This window comes from Mytilus galloprovincialis, chromosome 14 (genome assembly GCF_965363235.1).
Source record: "Mytilus galloprovincialis chromosome 14, xbMytGall1.hap1.1, whole genome shotgun sequence".
Classification (NCBI taxonomy): domain Eukaryota; kingdom Metazoa; phylum Mollusca; class Bivalvia; order Mytilida; family Mytilidae; genus Mytilus; species Mytilus galloprovincialis.
The window spans coordinates 22,686,602-22,706,492 of record NC_134851.1 but is presented as its reverse complement, the minus strand read 5'-3'; the positions used below and the strand labels follow the sequence as shown (position 1 = coordinate 22,706,492).

General features: G+C 31.6%; 1 protein-coding gene across 1 annotated transcript; it reads right to left on the bottom strand.

Annotated features, from left to right (window-relative positions):
• Window positions 1–990: 990 nt before the first annotated feature.
• Window positions 991–11,844, bottom strand: LOC143059399 (techylectin-5A-like). The gene is made up of 6 exons (XM_076232887.1): window positions 11,604–11,844; window positions 10,236–10,372; window positions 8,339–8,435; window positions 5,107–5,271; window positions 4,812–4,865; window positions 991–1,455 (listed from the first exon to the last, which is right to left on the bottom strand). The coding sequence occupies exons 1-6, from the start codon at window positions 11,722–11,724 to the stop codon at window positions 1,214–1,216; spliced, it is 816 nt and encodes a 271-aa protein (XP_076089002.1). The 5' UTR covers window positions 11,725–11,844; the 3' UTR covers window positions 991–1,213.
• Window positions 11,845–19,891: the final 8,047 nt, after the last annotated feature.

Here is a 19,891-nt window from a genome sequence, read left to right as displayed (position 1 = left end):
TTTTGTGAACCCTTTTCTTTCCCAGAAAAAACCAAGTGATACCAATTGCTGCTTAGTTTTTGCATATAAATAAAGCAATAATAAAATACCGTCATAAATGGAGCTGGTTATGAGACAAAAAAGATATAAACAGGAACTGTAATCAAATTAAAGTAATTTATGTTTGAAATTACAAAGAAACTCAGGTTTCAATTCACATAGACAATGTTGACCTTAAATGGATTTGGCTATTTTTTAGATTCTTTTTAGCCATAAGGCTCTTTAACTGTTTAGGTTTTTGTACAACATTGGCTTTCAGCTATTTGGATTTGAGCATTCCTGATGAAGGTGAATAAAAAAAAGCGCTTCGAACGCATAAAGCATGTTGTTTTCATTATCTGTATCCTTTTTGTCATAAAGCTCTTATTGTTTCTTCGGTTTTTTTACATCCTCGGCTTCCAAATTGTTATGTTTGACCATTCCTGACAAAGATTAATCCAGAAACAAACTTAGACGCATCAGACTAAGTACCACAATTGTAATACACTAATTGATATTATTTGCAATGGTATCGAGCGTATATAACGAATGGTTTTTATAAACAAAAGATGTGTGCAGTAAAATAGTTCACACGTTTTTTATACATCGGGAACAATAACGCTAAAGGAGTTATAAAAGAGTTATCTCTCTAATTATGGTTGAAAACTGTCGATGTAAATGAAGTCAGAAAAGACAAGTAAGCTGAGAAAACATTAAAATTAGCGAAAAGTACTGCTTGGAATAACAACAAAACACCGCAGCGATAATATCCATATTTTGAATTGATAAAGGATAATGGAGAGGAAAGAAAAAAAAAACAAAAAAAAGAAAAAACCTTAAACAACTTAATTTTACTCCAGGAAGTGCCATGAAGTAGAAACAAATAAAGCATAAGGGATGACATATCTTCTTCTTGTTGTATGGTTTACGCTTATGATTTTCATATTAATACAGCCAGTGTTATAACTTTTAAAACTTTTATTCACAACCATTTATGATTATAATTCTAATAGAAACTAAAATATAGCATCCTTCCATTCATTATATCAATAAGTTACTCTGATTTTGCCTTGACTTGTAATAGTTAATTTAAAAAATACACTTAAAAATATTCATGAGGCAACACAATTTCTTCATTGAATATATGCCACAACGTTCATGCAGACTAAAATTAGGCAAAAGGTTTCCAGATCCTTTAATTGATAGGTCTTATTTTTATTTCGGTAGCTTTCAATGCAGTTTCTCTCCATGTTTTCCAATATATCATCTTGGCAACAGTGGTTCCTTCTGGTTTGTAAATGCCATTTAAGTTAGATTGTGAGCATACGTTGTACCACCAAGCACCTTGCTGTCCCTGCCCACAATGATACGGGTGAAGGTCGTTGTCACGATCTCTTGTAGTAAATTTCATTCCATTATTACTTTCAAATCCATTACCTTAAAAAAACACAACCACAAACACATGACGTACTTCTAAATCACAAACACATGACGTACAGCTTAATCACGAATATATATCTTTCCGACAGTGCCTTTTAAATTTTTTTATTTGAGCGTCACTTATGAGTTTTTTGTAGACGAAACGTGTGTCTGGCTTACAAAATTTAAATCCTGGTCTATATCATGAGTTTATTTAAATCACAAACACATGACCTACAGTTATATTGTGAACACATGACTAACAACTAAAACTAGTGTTTTCCGCATATTAACCTTCAGAAGGTGCCAAAACGTTTACCGGTTAATCGGACTACTTTTTTCAATTTAAATACATTTGATATCATGTGTATTGAACTCATAAATAATATTTTAAAAATGATCGTCATTGTACTTCGTGAAATTAATTGTCCAGTTATTGATTGCTCGATTAACAATGAAAACATGTATTCTTTCTTCATAATAACATAGCACACAGACATATTCTCTATCAGCTTTGGGGCAAAATTTAAAGTAAACATAATTTAAAAGGTACAGGTGTGTGAAATAAATATACATTGAACAATTGTAAGCTGATCAAAGTTTACAACTTTTTTCTTCATTTCAAATGCCAGACGAGGAGCAGGATCAGGTAACTCTTCCAGAGCGCCTGAAATTACACCTGGTTTATTGTTAGGGTTCATGTTGCTCAGTTTTTTTAGTTTACTATGTTGTGGTTTGTGTACAATTGTTTGTCTCTTTCTTTTTTGGCCATGACGTTGTCAGTTTATTTTTCGACTTATGAGTTTGAATATTTTGTTGGTATCTTTCGCCTCTCTTTAATATAATATGCAAAATATAGCCATGTTTTCGTAAAATACTGTCGACATTGTATTTGAACATCAATTTTAATAACGGTTGCAAAGAAACTACCTGTAACCTTTGTTTTCGACTAATGTGTTTGAGTATCCGTTTGGTATTTTACGCCTCTCTTTTAGGATGAGGACACCTAGCACTCACAAAAACAGGTTTAAACCAGCCAAATATTCTGATTGCATCTAATTTCAGGAGTCTAAATTTAGTAGTTGTTTTTTGTAGCGGTCTGCTGTATTTGGTTTCGTTTAATTGCTTTTATCATAAATCTTACGTTGGTTGCCTCTTTTGAACTGTTTTGTTATGCCTGTGGTTTTAAAGCATATTTTACGGTGTGAGTTTTGCTCATTGTTGAAGGTGATTCGGTGACCTATATTTTTCCACATCCTTGATGTTTGGTCTCTGGTGGATAGTTGTCGCGTTTGTTATCATACATCATATATTTTTCTTTTTATAAATACTTTATGTAAAAAAAAGAATTAAACTATTGAAAAATTTGTATTAAATTAAACAGTCGAGATTTTCTAACATAGAATAAAAACCCATTAGTTGAAAAGTTACCTCCACAAAGATTTAAAATAAACGAAAAACGACAAATAAAATAATAAACCAAAGATAAAAACACACCGCATGAAAGACTATGAAATGAAAAACACGAACCCCAACAAAAAAGCCGGGAAGATTCAGGCGCTAAGGAATATGAGCAGATCAATCTTTACTCATGACATGTTACACTTCAGAGATTAGTTACTATCGGAGAAGGCATATTTGAGGAACCGAGAACGGGATTGTGGTTCCGACAAGAAATACAATCAGTGGTCTGTGATGCAAATAAATTATAACAGTCAACCAGATCATGATGACGTCCATTAAACGTTTTAATGGAAAACTTCAATTTTACCAACAGGAACCCTCGTTTAAAAAAAAACTTCATTGTAAGCAGTAACCAACTATTTTGAAGGAATCAAGACATGAAACGCAAGCTCTGAAATATTTGTTTTAACGCAGAGATATATGTTCTATATGCATCCACTTCTGGGTCATGGGATCTATGGCCTTGAAATGGAATGTTTACGATTGGAAACATACCAATCTAGGGATTTGATCATTTCCATCAGACCATTTTAACTATACACATGGAAAAAAGTATTGCAACACCTTGATTTTTTAAAACTTGAAAAATCAGCCTCTTTTTTTGGATGAAATATAATAAAATATTTGTATAATATTATTAAAACATAGTTTATAATAACATTGGCATTTAAACGAACAAAAAATGTTTGAAAAAAAAAAGATTTATATAACCACAATTTTAATAACAAAATGAAGTGTTTTTTGTACATAAAAATACATTTCACAACTTTTACTGTAGTCGAACTTTACAATGTCAGACAAAATTAATCTTCAGATGACTGTTCACATCATGGGTGATCTTTATACGCCAAAGAATTAGTACTTTGTGCGCGGCCTCCATTCAAACGGATAACCGCATCATAACGTCTTCTGATTCCTGACATAAATCGACTAATTTGTTGCTAAGGTAGCAGCAACCATTTCTGATGAAGGGCATTGTTTATTTCATGATGTGTTTGAATTGGGGTGTCCTTTCGGGCACTTTCCGCCCAAAAGTGTCCCATATATGCTCGATATGGTTCAAATCCGGGGTACGATCGGGCCAAGCAAGATGAACCGAATTCCATTGGAACAATGGATATTCCTCCACGATGCTAATTTTCAACTTTGGCGAGCTCTGCACTACATAAGATACGGAAAACTGTGTGTCTGTTCGCAAGCAAAGGTCTCCGAAATGGTCTTATCGGACAATAACCAGTAGCGATGAGTCGATCTCGAACAGTTCTTGTTAAAAGGCTCCTGTATGCCCACCACTCTCTTTTTAGGATTGTATTGTATGCAATGGGTTTCCTTCTGACCAACCTTCATTATACTTGATTTCCCCTAGCAAATGGTATAGGGGGGTCTTCTTTATCTCGGAAGGTCTTTAACATCGTTTATTGCCTGATTTTTATTCTCAAAACGACTTATAGTGAAATGGTGATGACCAACAATACGTGCAGTTGTTACAGAGACATCCCTGCTTCTCTCAGGCTGATAATCTGCCATCTTGCTGTAGTTAAGAGTTGTCGAGGACCCATTACAAGGCGTCAATCACATTACTTTATAAACTTGGTGTTTAAAGTGTCGAAAACAATGAGAATAAAAACATCTGTTTTATTGTTTACGAGTACAGTAGCTGCAAGTGCAGATAAGAACTTATCGAGTCGATATTTATTTATTAAACTCAGGTGATACTTAAATAATGTTTAACTAGTTCTATTTAACCAAAATATATCACAAAAAAATAAAGAGTGTTTTTTTAATTTCAATTTCAATTTGGTGTTGCAATACTTTTTTCCATGTGTATATTACTAAGTAACTAACACCTACCAGCAGAGCCTGTGTATCCAGAAAATGTAACCCTGTATTGTGAAGCTTCGTTGACTTACCAGCAGTGCCCGTGTATCCAGAAAATGTAACCCTATATTGTGAAGCTTCGTTGACTTACCAGCAGTGCCCGTGTATCCAGAAAATGTAACCCTATATTGTGAAGCTTCGTTGACTTACCAGCAGTGCCCGTGTATCCAGAAAATGTAACCCTGTATTGTGAAGCTTCGTTGACTTACCAGCAGTGCCCGTGTATCCAGAAAATGTAACCCTATATTGTGAAGCTTCGTTGACTTACCAGCAGTGCCCGTGTATCCAGAAAATGTAACCCTGTATTGTGAAGCTTCGTTGACTTACCAGCAGTGCCCGTGTATCCAGAAAATGTAACCCTGTATTGTGAAGCTTCATTGTCGACTTTAAATGATTGATATTCTGCGTAAGCAGTATTGTTATTGAAATCTTGCACTTCAAATCTCACGACATAGTTTCTTGATGTGGTTAAAATATGTAAATTGTCGTTACCTGAAAAAGGAATTATAAGGATAATTAAATAAGTATAAACAATATTTTGTTGTGAAAATAATAATAAAACATTACAGTTTATATTAGGATTTGAAAACAATGTTCACATTTACAAATTCGTCGCCTAAATTAACCAGACTACATCAAATCAAGAAAGATGCCGTTCTTTATTTTTGGTTCTATTCGCTTTTTCAGAATCTAAAGGATTTTTGCTAATCCTAATGTTCATGCCTACATTGTCGTGATAACGATGCGTCTTTGGCTAATTTTCTTTTATTTAGGTTATTAATCACACGCTTTGGTGTTTCTTTTTTAAAGATTACACAAAATGCATAGGATTCTGAAATTTCTGAAATTTGAAATAAAATTTCTACTGATGAAATCATGGCTTTGATTATAAAAAAAATCTGAAATTAGAAATAATATTTTTAGTCGAGAGACATTCGGTTAAAATTTCTTTTCTTTTTTTTTGTACTAAACAAAACCCATAAAGGAACGTATTTGATTATATGTAACAATATATTTTGTAAAAAGACATATGAAAATAGTGGAATTCACAATTTTTTTTGGGAATGTAGACCATTCATTAGATGTTTTAAATAAATTACATGCTTTTGATGGGACTTTCGATAGTTTTTCGACAGTTTTAGGTATTCCTATTGGCACCAATTGTGTCCCTGTCATAGCAGACTTATTCTGTTATGGCCAAACTCATTAGGATCTGTCTGAATTCCATCTTATTGATAAATTTAACAACATTAATCGTTATTTTAATGAAACATTTTCGTTAAATAAACAAGAATTCTCTAAATATGCTGTCCACATTTACTCAAATGAACTAACTTTAAATATATCAAAAATTAACAAAAGTGACTGTCTTTTCTTGTTTCAGTTTTACGCCAGAAACTATACACAAATATTAACGACAAAAGGGAAGACTTTTCTTTCCCTATTGTTATATATTTTTTTTTTTATATATTTTTTTATATATCCCAATTCGTTTGCTATATCCGCGCATGTAGTGACTTTTTGAATTTCAATGTGTTATCTTGTTTTTAATGGCAAATCATTTTGTCAAGGAATTTCATTTCTACAAATAACTTCAAACCTTTACTAAAATCGTCCATAGAATCATAAATTTGGTTTACAAGTATTGCTGTTGAATATTTTTTTTTTTATCGAAATAGCACATCCTTAATTTTACGGTGATGTTGTTTACCGAGCCCTGAAATTAATAAACGATCCGGGTAATCTTTTAAAAAAACATCTCCAATTGTATATTCTATTTCTTAAAGTTTACCTGTGACGTCACTTTGTGTGGCATTGATATATTCGTGTGACACACAGTTCATAATTCTATTGTGGTGTACTTGTGTACTGTCGTAAATTAATGGAAGTTTGTCCGTTGTAATGTACTATTTTATATTATTTATTTATGTATTTCTCTTTCCTAGGCATTCTTGCGTTTAATTGTACTATATTCTTGTAACGTACTGCTATCATATTAGCGGTATTTTTAACATTGCCATATAAGCGGGAGGTTTGGCTAGACATAAGACCAGGTTCATACCACCATGTTTTCTTCAAATGTTCTGTACCATGTCAGGAATATGGCAGATGTTATCAAATAGTCCGTTTCTATGTATGTTGGTGTTATTGTTGCACCTCAGTGTTTCTGATGTTCCTTATTTCCCCCTATAGTTGTTGCGTTTCCCTCGGTCTTAGTTTGTAACCCGGATTTGTTTTTTTTCTCTCAAACGATTTATGACTTTTGAACAGCGGTATACTATTGTTGCCTTTATTTATACACATTTGTACTTTCACGGTATTACAATCTAAGTGGCGTTACCTATATTTTGGCATTGCACTAGGTCATATTTTTCTCTTACTGTTAATGACGTCTTGGATGTTGGGTGTAGATATAGGAAGATGTGGTGTGAGTGCCAATGAGACAACTCTCCGTCCAAATAACAAATTTATAAAAGTAAACCACTATAGGTCAATGTACGGCCTTCAACACGGAGCATTGGCTCACACCGAACAAAAAGCTATAAAGGGCTTCAAAATTACAAGTGTAAAATAAAATTACAAGTAAAACCATTCAAACGGGAAAACCAACGGTCTATTGTGTATTGATAGAAATTTATGTCTTAGATACAGGATTGTTTTTAATAGTTGTTATTGGCTTTGAACTACATGTAGCTGTCAGTGACTGGTGGTACTGTACTTTGTGTCTTTTTATTGCTAGGGATACTTAAATACCTTTCTACGGCCGGTTTGTGTTTTTGCTAGATGTTTTTATGCTCTGTATAGATCTAATAAGTTAAGCCCTTTTCATTTCATTTTCTATATTTTATTCTTATGTTGTACGATAAGCTGTCACATCAATGTTCCAGGTTAGAGGGAGGACTGAACCCTCATAAACAAGTTTAACCCCGCAACGTTCTGTATGTGCCTGTCATGGTTTATCTCTGTCATATGTGTCTTTCGAAAATTGTTTTTTTTATAAAATGGTTCGTTAGATTATTCTATTAAATTATTTCGTGCTTTTCCTGTCGGGGAATTTTATATACGACTACACGGTATGGGGTTTTCTCATTATTGAAGGCCGTACAGTTGCCTATAATTACTTACATCTACTAGTACTTTCATTAATACTATTATGCTATTTGAACTTTGTTGGACAGTTGTCTCATTGGCAATCATACCACATCTCCTTATTTTTATATAAGATAATTTATAAGAAAAAGTAGATTCGGCAATCATAAACAACGATCGACGTAAGTTGCGAGTTAATCATAGTTTCAAAAACCAATACTTATTTCTTTTGATTTTTTCTAATTAACAAATTTCGTTTAGAAAATATGTATTGTTAAAGTTGTGATAATACAGATAATTTCATTGTTTGTTTGTTCTTTAGTGCTTGTAAATGGTTTTGTCCATATGGCTTATACATGTATCTATATTCCCCTGATATATTTAAAAAATAAAAAAAAGTCTTTCAAATATCCCTTTGGTTTATGCCACCTCTGTTTTATTTCCCTAATCTTTCAATAATGATACTCACCAAGCCAGTGGTTTCCAGAAACACTTCCAAAACCGTTCCTGTAGTCACTCCAGTATCTGTAGAAATCAACAGAACTGTCGACGCGTCGCTGTACGATCTTAAAATATATATTAATGAGTGAATAAAACAAAAAGGACTACAATTAAAGCACAAAACACCTCAATAATAACCGTTCGAGGTATTCCTGATGATAACATTTTGGAAATTGAAATACATTTTAAGTTAAAGCCTATAAAAAAGTCATAAAAGATACAAAGAGCCTGCTTATCTAAACGCTCTTTGTACATGGACATGACGTAGCTTTGTGCTTAGTGTCTTAAAAAAAAAAAAAAAAAAAAAAAAAAAAAAGGGGGAGAGGGAGGGGGTACAATACCCTAGCGCCTGTGATCCGTATTGAAAACATTCACGTACTCCGTATTTATATAAAAGATGCACGAGATTTGCTTTTGAACTCTGTGAAGTATAAAACTGTGGCACATTGATTTTAACTCACTCAAAAATATATAAATGCCGTATGTGGGTCCTAATATTATACTAAGATAGGTCTATGGACAGAACCTAGGGAAAAATTGAAATCATCAGAATAGTATTTATATGAATGAGTTTACGTATAAATGATACACAATAAGATTGTAAAATATTACGATAGATGGCGCAACATTGTTATCGCAAATGTTGGCTTAATCTGCCAAGGGTTAGAGAGGAGGGAAGTGGACCGTTACCCTTGGCTAGCGAAGATTGAATAATCGTAACGTTGAAATTTGTTTCATCCGTTACGCATGCAAATAGCATTTGCTGAATCAAAAATGCATTGCTACTGGCAAGAACATACTGATTTCATATCAATTATAGTTAAATATGGCCCTGAATTTCAACACTATCATAAAATTTCAAAATGGCCATAATTAGGTTCTTAAATGGATATATTTCAAAAGTCTTATTTCTTTGTTAAAATAAATCTCTCCATAAAAGTACATTTTTGACGCCAAAATCAGGACATAATTTTGAATCCGTAGATAGAAAAAAAATTATTGATCATGAAATTATACTGAAAAATGTTCAAAATTATTGAAAATTTGACAAATCTGAAATTGCTACACCAATTATGGATTATCAAGCAGTGAATACTTCGTCATGTTTAATGCGAGGTGCCAAAAGGAAGTTATTTTATATTTATAGTAATATCAAAACTATTTCTATGTGAAATTTTTATATATATAGTAATATCACAACTGTTTCTAGTAGTATTTGGCCTGATTTAAAAAAAAAACTTTCTCTTTTAGTGTTACTTAATTTTGGCAATCATCTTAAATTAGTGAAAACATCTCCCTTATACAAAGATCTCATTTCTTGTCCGGCGTTGGCATGACTATTTGACCTTTTTGGTTTATAAGCTCTTTTTTAACACGTGTTGGATTAATATTTTGTCACGGAGCATCACCAATGAGACATTACTTGTCGATTTCCGCATCTTGTACCGTTGATGTTATCAAATGCAATGGTAGTGACTCTCATATACAATCGGCAATCCTCGGTTGACTCCGCTACTCTCCTTCTGATGAGGTACGGAATCTGCCGAGTTGCGACGATTGTCTCATATATGACCAATCTGAATAAAATACATAATTTGTGCCCACGCTTTGCTTTAAAGTATCTGACCTTGCCACGAACTACAGGCTTTATTACATCCTCTAGGTTTGTCCTTATGATACACTCTTTCAAACATTTGAAGGCTAATAATTTATTTGCTTATGTGATACAGTAAATATTATTATCAGAACAAATTGTCTGGCAGAGTTTTGTAAGCGAAGCGTTGACACGTGATCTGTTTTTCAATCAAATTGATAGCTGATTTAACACCATACGATTATTCAAAATTCGATAGATATAAATGTACCGTCCATCCACCGCCATCAGTATCCATATCACAGTATACATCTATCGTGTTAGTTACATCCGGGTATATTTTAAAAAATCCACTCTTTGAGCAAGATGGGATGTCACTACAGTCTCTTGGTTGAAGGTTGCTTGGATCTATAAAAAGGACAAAATATACCAAAGTCGATGAGAGACTGAAAAAATCATGGCAAAAAAAAAATAAAAAAAGAATTGACGGAGAGACAGCAAAGATTTAAAGCTTAGTATAACCAACTCTTATCGGTTGCACTTTGTAAATACAGATGTTTCACTAACTCCGCCTCTTTTGGGGAAAAATTAAGTACTCATAGATATTTTGTTTTGTTTGTCTTCTGGATCCTAAATATGATTCTGATGCTATATTTCGCAGAGAAACACATTGAGAATGTTACCTGTATTAAAATACTTGCATAGCGGCAAAATTAAATTCCGAGGAACCCCTAAATCAACGGGGTTCTTAAAACAGAATTTTATTATAAGTTTGAACTCTTAGAAATTCGAGGCATATAAATGTTGAAATTATGCCGCACAGCCCTATGTTTTGACCGTTGAAAAAATAGTAGTACATATAAACTTTCCATTCTAGGGTATAATTTTGTAGAAAACTTCATAGTTAAAGTAGAACAGTTTCAGCCGTAAAAGGCTTTTCTATGGGAAACTGCATTGTCTATATTTACAGAAGTGTAACCAATAACAGTTTTAAATAACATTCATTTTCATGATAAGATAGCAAGATAAGCGCTTGCTTAAAAGTTCCTTTTAGAATTTAAAGATAAAACAAAACATATAAACGTGGCAAACATTATTAGGATTATCTTTTGCTGATATAATTGTACAGGATTCAAAATAACAAGCTTTTTATTGAGACTATAATAGATTAATAGTATATAAATAACGGAACATAAAAAATCAGAAAATATTAAGGACCCATGTCCTTTTTTTTGAGATATAAGCGTTAGAGATTTTTTGGGGAAATTAAATAACAGAACCGAAAAAGTAGAAAAAAAAGGTCCGCAGTCCAAGTCCTTGATTTTGAGAATGAAAAATAAGCAATTAAAATTTGGTTTGATGTTATTCTCTCTAATGTATAAAATTTATTTTTTACATTACGCATTTTAAACTTTTTTCTTTCAAAAACTATGATAAATTAACGAGGATTTTATAAAATTTTCAAAAATGAATTTTAAAACTATATATATGTATTTGACTTTTGAAAAAATACAGATTAGCGTGCTCATTTTTTAATAGAGCTACATGGGTAAAATCAGAGAATTCCAAATATCAAGTCAAAAACCAAGAGAAGCAAACATCCCTAAAATGTTAAAAGTTTAAAAAAGTCTTGAAATACCTGGAGTCTTTGTCATAACGTTTGAATTGTCTGTTGTCTCTGTTTTTGGTGTAGACCGTGTATCTAAAATGCAATGTCCAGATGCCGTTTCGTAGCTTGTAGAACAACACTGTTGTACCATAGAGCACACGCAAGCACATTCAACCGACGATGGTATGACATCTATCGATAATGTCGTATTACTCGAAATAATTCTTTTATTTGTCTGCTTTTCAAATCTTTTTCGGTTGGTACCTACTGCTGCGAAAGAAAGAGAAAGTGATACATTTAAAATAATATACACTTTGTTTAATAAACACATTTTGTTTCGTTTTCAAATAAACGAAAGAGATGTCACTGTATGAAGTTTCAACAAATAATTGAGTTTTATCGATTTCACTTCATAATCTTCTTCCTGCGGCACTGAGGTTTTGGATTGTTAGCACTTTACTTACATGTCATTTTTGAAAATTACCTTTATCGATATGTGAAAATAACCATAAGATTTACACGGGACATACAATTGAACCTGCAAAGAACATTAGTTCTACCATACCTAAATTATGCATGATTCTGATGATTTTCAAAGATTTATATTATTATATGAAAGGTTTTTTCAATTAGATTTCGAGATTTATTGAAAAGTTAAAACGATTTGTCTCGTTAAATAGTACACTTATTGATGACTGAATTCCCCTGATTCCCTGTCCTGTCTAAAATATTAATGAGTCCACTATATCGGAATATATCGTATTTAACTATGAACAAATTTCATATAAGTGGGATGTAAAGCTGGCTTCAAACCAACCATTTTTCTTCGGAGAATGTTCTTACCTAGTCAGGAATGAGACAGTTGTTTTACATTCGGTCCGTTGGTTAATATAGTTTAATGTTGGCATTTTAAATGGATATCTCCTTTTTGAATTTTTCTTACATTTCTTTTTTGGATTAACTTACGTCTGTCAAAATAACTGTTGACAATTTGGATGATTTTACTAATAATAGCTGTCAATATCGTTATCACATATGTGAATACTTTATCTTTTTATTTTTATTTTCTATATTTATTTCTAAAAAAGTTAGCAAGTTGCCTTAAAGGGGCACTAGCTACGAGATATTCAAAAAATCTACAATATGATTTTTTTTGTTCAATCATTAATGAAAGTGAAATAACGATTCGCTTTTAGCAGCCGTATGGTTCAATTTTGTCAAAATAAGCTAAGAAACATTTATGATGAATTATTCACTTGGAAGTCAATAATCCGACCTCATTGAATATGTACTCATGTGAACTTCAATTTAACTCCTAAGCTAGAGATGGATAACGCATAAATAGTGCTTGTTGAGTTATTTACAGGAAAAAAATGTCAACATTGAAAGTGAAACAAAGGTTAATCATTTGATTGACTGATTCGATCCACAAAACATCATTCTTATACATGTAAAAACGATGATTAACATATATTTTTAATCTATAATATGAAATTAAACAGACAAAGAAAAATCCAATTGCACGATTCCCTATCTATTTATATCTATATTTATGTTTATATCGCTTATATGACCATCGGGGGTTTCGGAGGTCAATTCGATAGTTAATTATATGGCGTCTAGACTAAAATACACACGAAACGAAGCTACGTATTTTTGAGCCCATGCCATGTAAATTGTTTATTTTATAAAATTGAGAATGGAAATGGGAAATGTGTCAAAGAGACAACAGCAGAAGGTCACCAACAGGTCTTCAATGCAGCGCGAAATTCCCGCACCCGGAGGCGTCCTTCAGCTGGCACCTAAACAAATATATATACTACTTTTTATAATTTTGATAAATATTTTACTTTTATAAATCAAATATGAGAATTTGAATTCGCGGTGAACATGAATTTGACAGATAGTGCCCATTTAATATGCTTGAAAATATGCATCATCATGAATGTAAGGTATACAAATAACATCGTATGCTTTTTATTATAGACTAAAACTTTCATAGTACTTTGCTTTCATGATAAAATATTATAAATCATTTTGTTTATGCAATATCGTGTAAAACAAGGGATCATTAACAATTAACACTACTAGGTGATACATGTCTTTGTAGCATTTATAGTACCATTTATACAAAACCAGTTGCGCATCTCGACAACTGATATATCTTCAAATAATGCAATTATTTTTCCCATGCTAATCTGTGCTGCTTACTAACATAGACGGAGAAAAGTGTAACTGAAGATCCTGTCAAACAGAGTCGGAAAATCAATGCGTATTTTTCAAGGCTGTTGACATCGATTGGTTTGAATGTTTATCGTTCATAATGGAATTTTCATCCTTTAATTTTCTGGACAAAATCGAATGAATCAAATAGAGTTTAAGTTCATTGACATAATTATAATGATGTGTTGGACAATTTGTTTTATGAAAATGTCAATTTGAATACTGAATAAGTTACTACGAGGAATCAAATCTATATTAGATTTTTTTTGTTTTAATTGTACTGTGGAATTTATTAAAAAGTACTTTAGATTTGGACAAGCATGTTGAGGGAAATTTTTTAAACAGTTCTGCAATACGCGTCAATAATGTATCATAAATAGTTTGGAATGTATTGTCTATATTGATGACACGGTTGGCTAAAGCCCTGGTTCCTATAGTATGATATGGTTGACTATTGTTGATATTGCATTGTCCATCTAACTCACGCATTTGTCTTTCTCCTAAAAGGGATTACTGTTTTGTGGACGATGGTGTCGTTTTTCTTATAGTAAATACGGGTGTGTTGACGTCCAATAGGGTGTTATGTTAATTACGTTCCAGTCCAGTGTCTCTAACAATTTTTGCTATCTGGAGAGTTTGTTCCTTGCAGTAATCTGTTGGCAATGCGTCTTTTTATGGCTTTTCCCTATCAAATCTTAAGTTCATTGAAGTGTTCTAACATGAATTATGTCTAACTGGAAATGTTATTACAACAATACAATATCCGTGTTTGCCTACTTTTTGAACGTTTGTGCGTTAACAGAACTTTCCACGTTTTCCGCTGGCCCAGTATTATCAATAATGGCAAGGAAAATAAACAGAAACAGTATCAATTACTATCATAATTTACTTATACAACTAAAACTCAGAAATCATATAATAAGAGGTAACATTAAAATTTAAATGTCTTTCTTGTATCAGCCTTTGCAAATTGAATATCCCCCTGGAATCTATCGCCGCACTTTCCTAGTTTCCTGAGAAATTGTTTATATTGAAAATATTTAAATCCTATGATATAATCTTGATGATGAACAAATAGATAGAAAAAGGATAGAGTTTAAAACACATGGAATGAATAATTTGTAGAGTGCAATGTCGTCTTAATTTTTCTCCTGTCGGCAGATTATGTTGTTTTGCTGTATTGCCGGTTGATCGCTGAATATTTCACATTGTAACATGTCTCTTTAAAATATAATTCTGTTTCATCAAATTTTACAAACACATCAATGATACAAAGCATACATAATGGAATGTTAGACTCGTGTCTCGTTTACAGGAGATTTATCAGTGTTTTTGTATAACAACAGATGTCAGGCTAAGTCATAACGAAGCTGAAGAACACTGAACATAGACCTTTAAAAAAAATGTACCAAAAAAGACTAAAGCTATCGATGATTGGAGGCAGAGCACCTTGATGTTTTCAATGATTCAACGTTTTATAGGTAGTAAACTAAAAAGGATTGACCATATAAATAACATTCAGTACAGAATAAATTAAAGTGTCAGGAAGGCCAGCCGGTGTGTTCTCATTTCGCCTTAACTGGAAATTCCAGGTAAAAAAGGTAAAAAATATACGAAGGCCAGATGGGAATTGAATTAAGGCGAAATGTGAATTTAGATAAAAATATTAAATAAACAAATTAAACCTCTGTGTTTTTATTGCAATTTAAACAACATGCAATTAGGGAATTGTTTCTCTTGAATTATTATTTTTAATTAAAGTGACCATTTTTATGATTTCAAAAGTTGTGAAAGCAGGAAAAATCTAAAATAAAACATTTTAAGTAGGAAAGTTGCTTCTTTTGAAATTTTGTTTGTTTCATACTTAATAAAAGTTGAAACTTTTTTTCATTTTATGCAGTTAGAAAAATCTAAATAAACTTATTATCCTCAGAATTATCCTCTCACATTATGCAACACACAAAAAAGTTTAATAGAACAAAAAAACATGTTTTCCAACAGACTTTTATAACAGAAATTTTAATAATAAAAAAACAAACAGTGCTTATTGTATATTAAATTTGTAAGGATTCCGTTGAACCTGGTGTCTCGCCTACTTTTGATGTTAATCGCAGCCTCAACAAAAATGAGAAAAAAAATAATAAAGATATTCCTCTCTATACTAACTTTTGATTGTCCAAGTTTTGTAAAAAAACAGGATAGTTTATGAATCTAATAAATGTTTTAAAAACTTTAACTGCAGACTATATGTCATGTATCTAGAAGAAAAGCTATGTCCATTCATAAGTAAAATACGGAAATAAAGAACAAAATTTTAACTTAATTTCTTTCTAGATACTAGCTTTTGATAATAAACAAGCTTCTGTCCAAGTTTGGTGCAAATCCAGGATAGTCTAAAAAACTTTAACCTCTGAGTGAATGTAATGTTTCCTGGCAAAAACAATAAGTCCATTTATATGTAAAATACTGAAAAAAATGGATATTTCATCTGACAAAATTAACTTCTGTATACTATCTTATGATCATAAACAAGCTTCTATCCAAGTTTGGTACAAATCCAGGATAGTTTAAAAAAGTTATTTTAAAAACTTTAACCACAGAGGGAATGTTATGTTTCCTGGCAGAAAAACTAAGTCCATTTATATGTAAAATACTATCATTATATTAATATTTATTTATGTTTATGTAAATAATTTTTGTGCTTTTTGTATTAATGCTTTTCTCTCATGTGATTCTTAATTACATGTACATTATTAGTTTTCTAATTTAAAAATACATTTTAAAAAAGATGAGCCACTCTTAAAAGAATTATTCAAAAGGAGAGACATTGGAAAGACACACAAAAAAAAAATCTTTTAAAAAGTATTTCTAGACTGATTTTGACATTAAAATAACACATATCAAACATAATTGCAATACAAACAAAGATAACTTAATTCCATTGTTTACACAAGTTCCCATTTCGCCTTAGTAAATTCTTTTAACCTGAAAATTTGTACTTAGGCAAACTGGGATTAATTTTATATAATAATTTTGACAGCTAAGGCGAAATGAGAATAAGCCGGCCAGCCATATAGGATTTAGGATTCACTAATACATGTTAAAAGAGAAGGTCCAGAAATAAGACAAAAGACTGGGGGGGGGGGGAGGTGATGGTGGTGAAAAGATGATTGACTAGTCCTTCATTGTTAGATTAATGACCTCTGACAAGATAAATAGAAATAAAAAGTTAAATATACCCAAAAGGATATAAAATTATTCGAATCTGAAAAAAAGAGACGAAAGTCAATAGTTGAACAATTTGTATACCAGGTTTAAATAATTCTTTCGACAATTCAAAATGACTACATCACATATAAATGATAAATGCAAGTTTAGGTTTTGTTTTTCGTTCATGTATTTACTTGTTGTTGTGGCAGGTGCGAGTTACTGAGTTTTACAACTCATATGAGGATCGAACTAGTGTTGTTGAACCTGACACTTGTTGTCATTTTCCTTTGGTTTGCGTCAACTTATTTTTTTTAAATTTTTTATTACTGCTGGATATGTTTACTTTTGAATAAAAAGAACAAAAAAACCCACATTATATATATGTTACATCCGAAGCAGGTTTCAATGTGTTAGAAAGCTAATAACCCAAAAATTGGAAACCAAGGATTTATAACTATATTTACACATGAAGACGACTGTGTCCCATTAATGCATTAGACAAAGCTTCAAAAGTAATAAAAAATTAAAAGTTGTTATTGTCTTGATCTAAATCATATCATTATTTGATTTTGTTTACTGACTGTAGATAGGGGGTATAAATTATCAATGGTATTTTAATACGTTGACAAAATGTAGTTCTTATTATGCTTATTACAAACATATAATAAAAAGGTATGAGGCATGCAGCTATTTTAGTTAAAAGGAATGTTTACATCAATCAATGACTGTATACTTTATGGTCCACTTGTTACCGAACTCCTAATACTCATTTTATAGTGTGGTAAAGAGCGTTTTGAACGAAAAAACTGCGTTCTTTTCACAATAAACTAAAGTTTCATATCACTTACGTGAACCTTACATTGGTCAAGGTAGACTTATACAAAGTTGATAATGTAAATTATCGCTATTCTCACATTTGGCTTCTTATTATTCTGTGTGATATGGGTGTATGGTGTAAGTATTATAGATACAATAAATACTCGTTGATTCTTGAAAAAGAAACCATGAGCCCAGAGGCGAATGGTTTGTTTTTCATGAATCAACGCTTATCCATCATGGTTTCTATAACTTAAAATATCGTGAAGTAATGAGAAAAGCTCCCTTGGCCTTTCGGGCCAGAGGAGCTAAAAATGAGTTGAAAAATGCTTAACCCATCAGATTGATACAGATACAAATACATATTACAAAAAAAAAAGAGGGGACTTGTACAACCCAACAACAAATAAACTCATCATAGATACCAGGATAAAAAGACACTTAGTACAGATCTGAGAGTTCTCGCATTTACTGACAGCTGTTCAAAGCCAATATAATAAAAATAAATCATGCATCTAAGACTTAATTATCAATCAGTACACATCCAACATCCAATGGAAATGAATGGATTTAATATAAAGACGTCATAAACAGTTAGAGAAAAACATGACCTTGTGAGATATATCCATTTTTAAAACTGAAACCAATATAGTAGACAAGTGCTATGTCAAAAAATAGTTTTGATTTAAAGTGATCATAAAAGCTTGTGTTAAAAAAAATAAATTTTCTCTTATTTTTCATTATTTCCCCTTCATTCTTGAGACTCCATGTTAATTATACTGTTTAATTGATGGCTTTACAATAATTCTTTCTAAATTAATTGATGTTATGATCTTACAATAATATTTGCTTTTAGTTTTAAATCATTGTTCTTGAAAGCTTGTTACGCGCATGCTCACAATTGAACGTTTATTTTTACAGTTAATGAAATTTAATGAAAGAACATATGCAAAGTGTGTCAACATAATTTTTTTTATATATATCAGAAGTTTGAATATACTTGAATAAACCTTAACAAACATAATTTGCTTTTACTCATTTCAGTCTCTAAGTCACTGATTTAATCGTTTTGTGGCGTGCTTGCTTCTGAGGTAACCCATGCGTAAATTTAGGAGGCGTCCCTGCTCCTAATGTAACTCATTTTTATATGTTTGATTAAATATTTGAGGCGTTCCTGCTATTGATGTAGCCTATGCTGATGTAGATAACGATTTCCCTAGGAAATGGCCATAAGAATTTTCCTTTTTCTTCTTCATATAGATCACTTACAAACAAGGGAATTCACTTTATGTAACTTTTAAACAAAGTTAAAGCTAATCTTAAAGATGACTGATTCATGTGCTTGCAAATAATAATATTGACATCGGTTTGAAATACAAAGATCAACTTATAATTAGTCCGAAAAGTTATTCAATAAAACAATGATTTAAATAAATAAAATTTACAAAATGTTATCAAACATGATATTTAGTAAACTTTTTAAGCAAACTTTTTCTTAAAAATTTACAGACAACAAACGTAATACGATTTGGGATTTTTTTTTTGTATGGCTGAAAAGTTTGAATAGAAAAATTCTATTTCTTAAAACAGATTTTAGACTTTGACCTATACATGTTTACTTTTTACACATTGTGACTTGGATGGAAAGGTGTCTCATTGGCACTCATACCAAATTTTCTTATTTCTATTACAACTTTGCATTTGATGCACTCACAGTTTCATATAAAATATACTTTTCACTAGAAATACACAAAAATATAACTTGATAGTCTAAGTATAACTGATAGGTGATAAATGTTCTTGAGGTCTTTTAAGATCATACATTATGTTTAATGTTCTTTGTATTATGTATGTATGTGCCTGTCTCAATTCAGGAGCCTGAAAATTAGTGGTGGTCGTTTGTTGCTGTGTTACATATTTGTTTTTCGTTCTATTTTTTGTACATAAATTAGGCCGTTAGTTTTCTCTTTCATTTGTCATTTCGGGACTTTCAGGTTTAACTTCTGTAAATATAGACAATTCAATTTTTCATAGGATCTCCCTTTGCAGGTAAAGCTGTGCCACTTTTA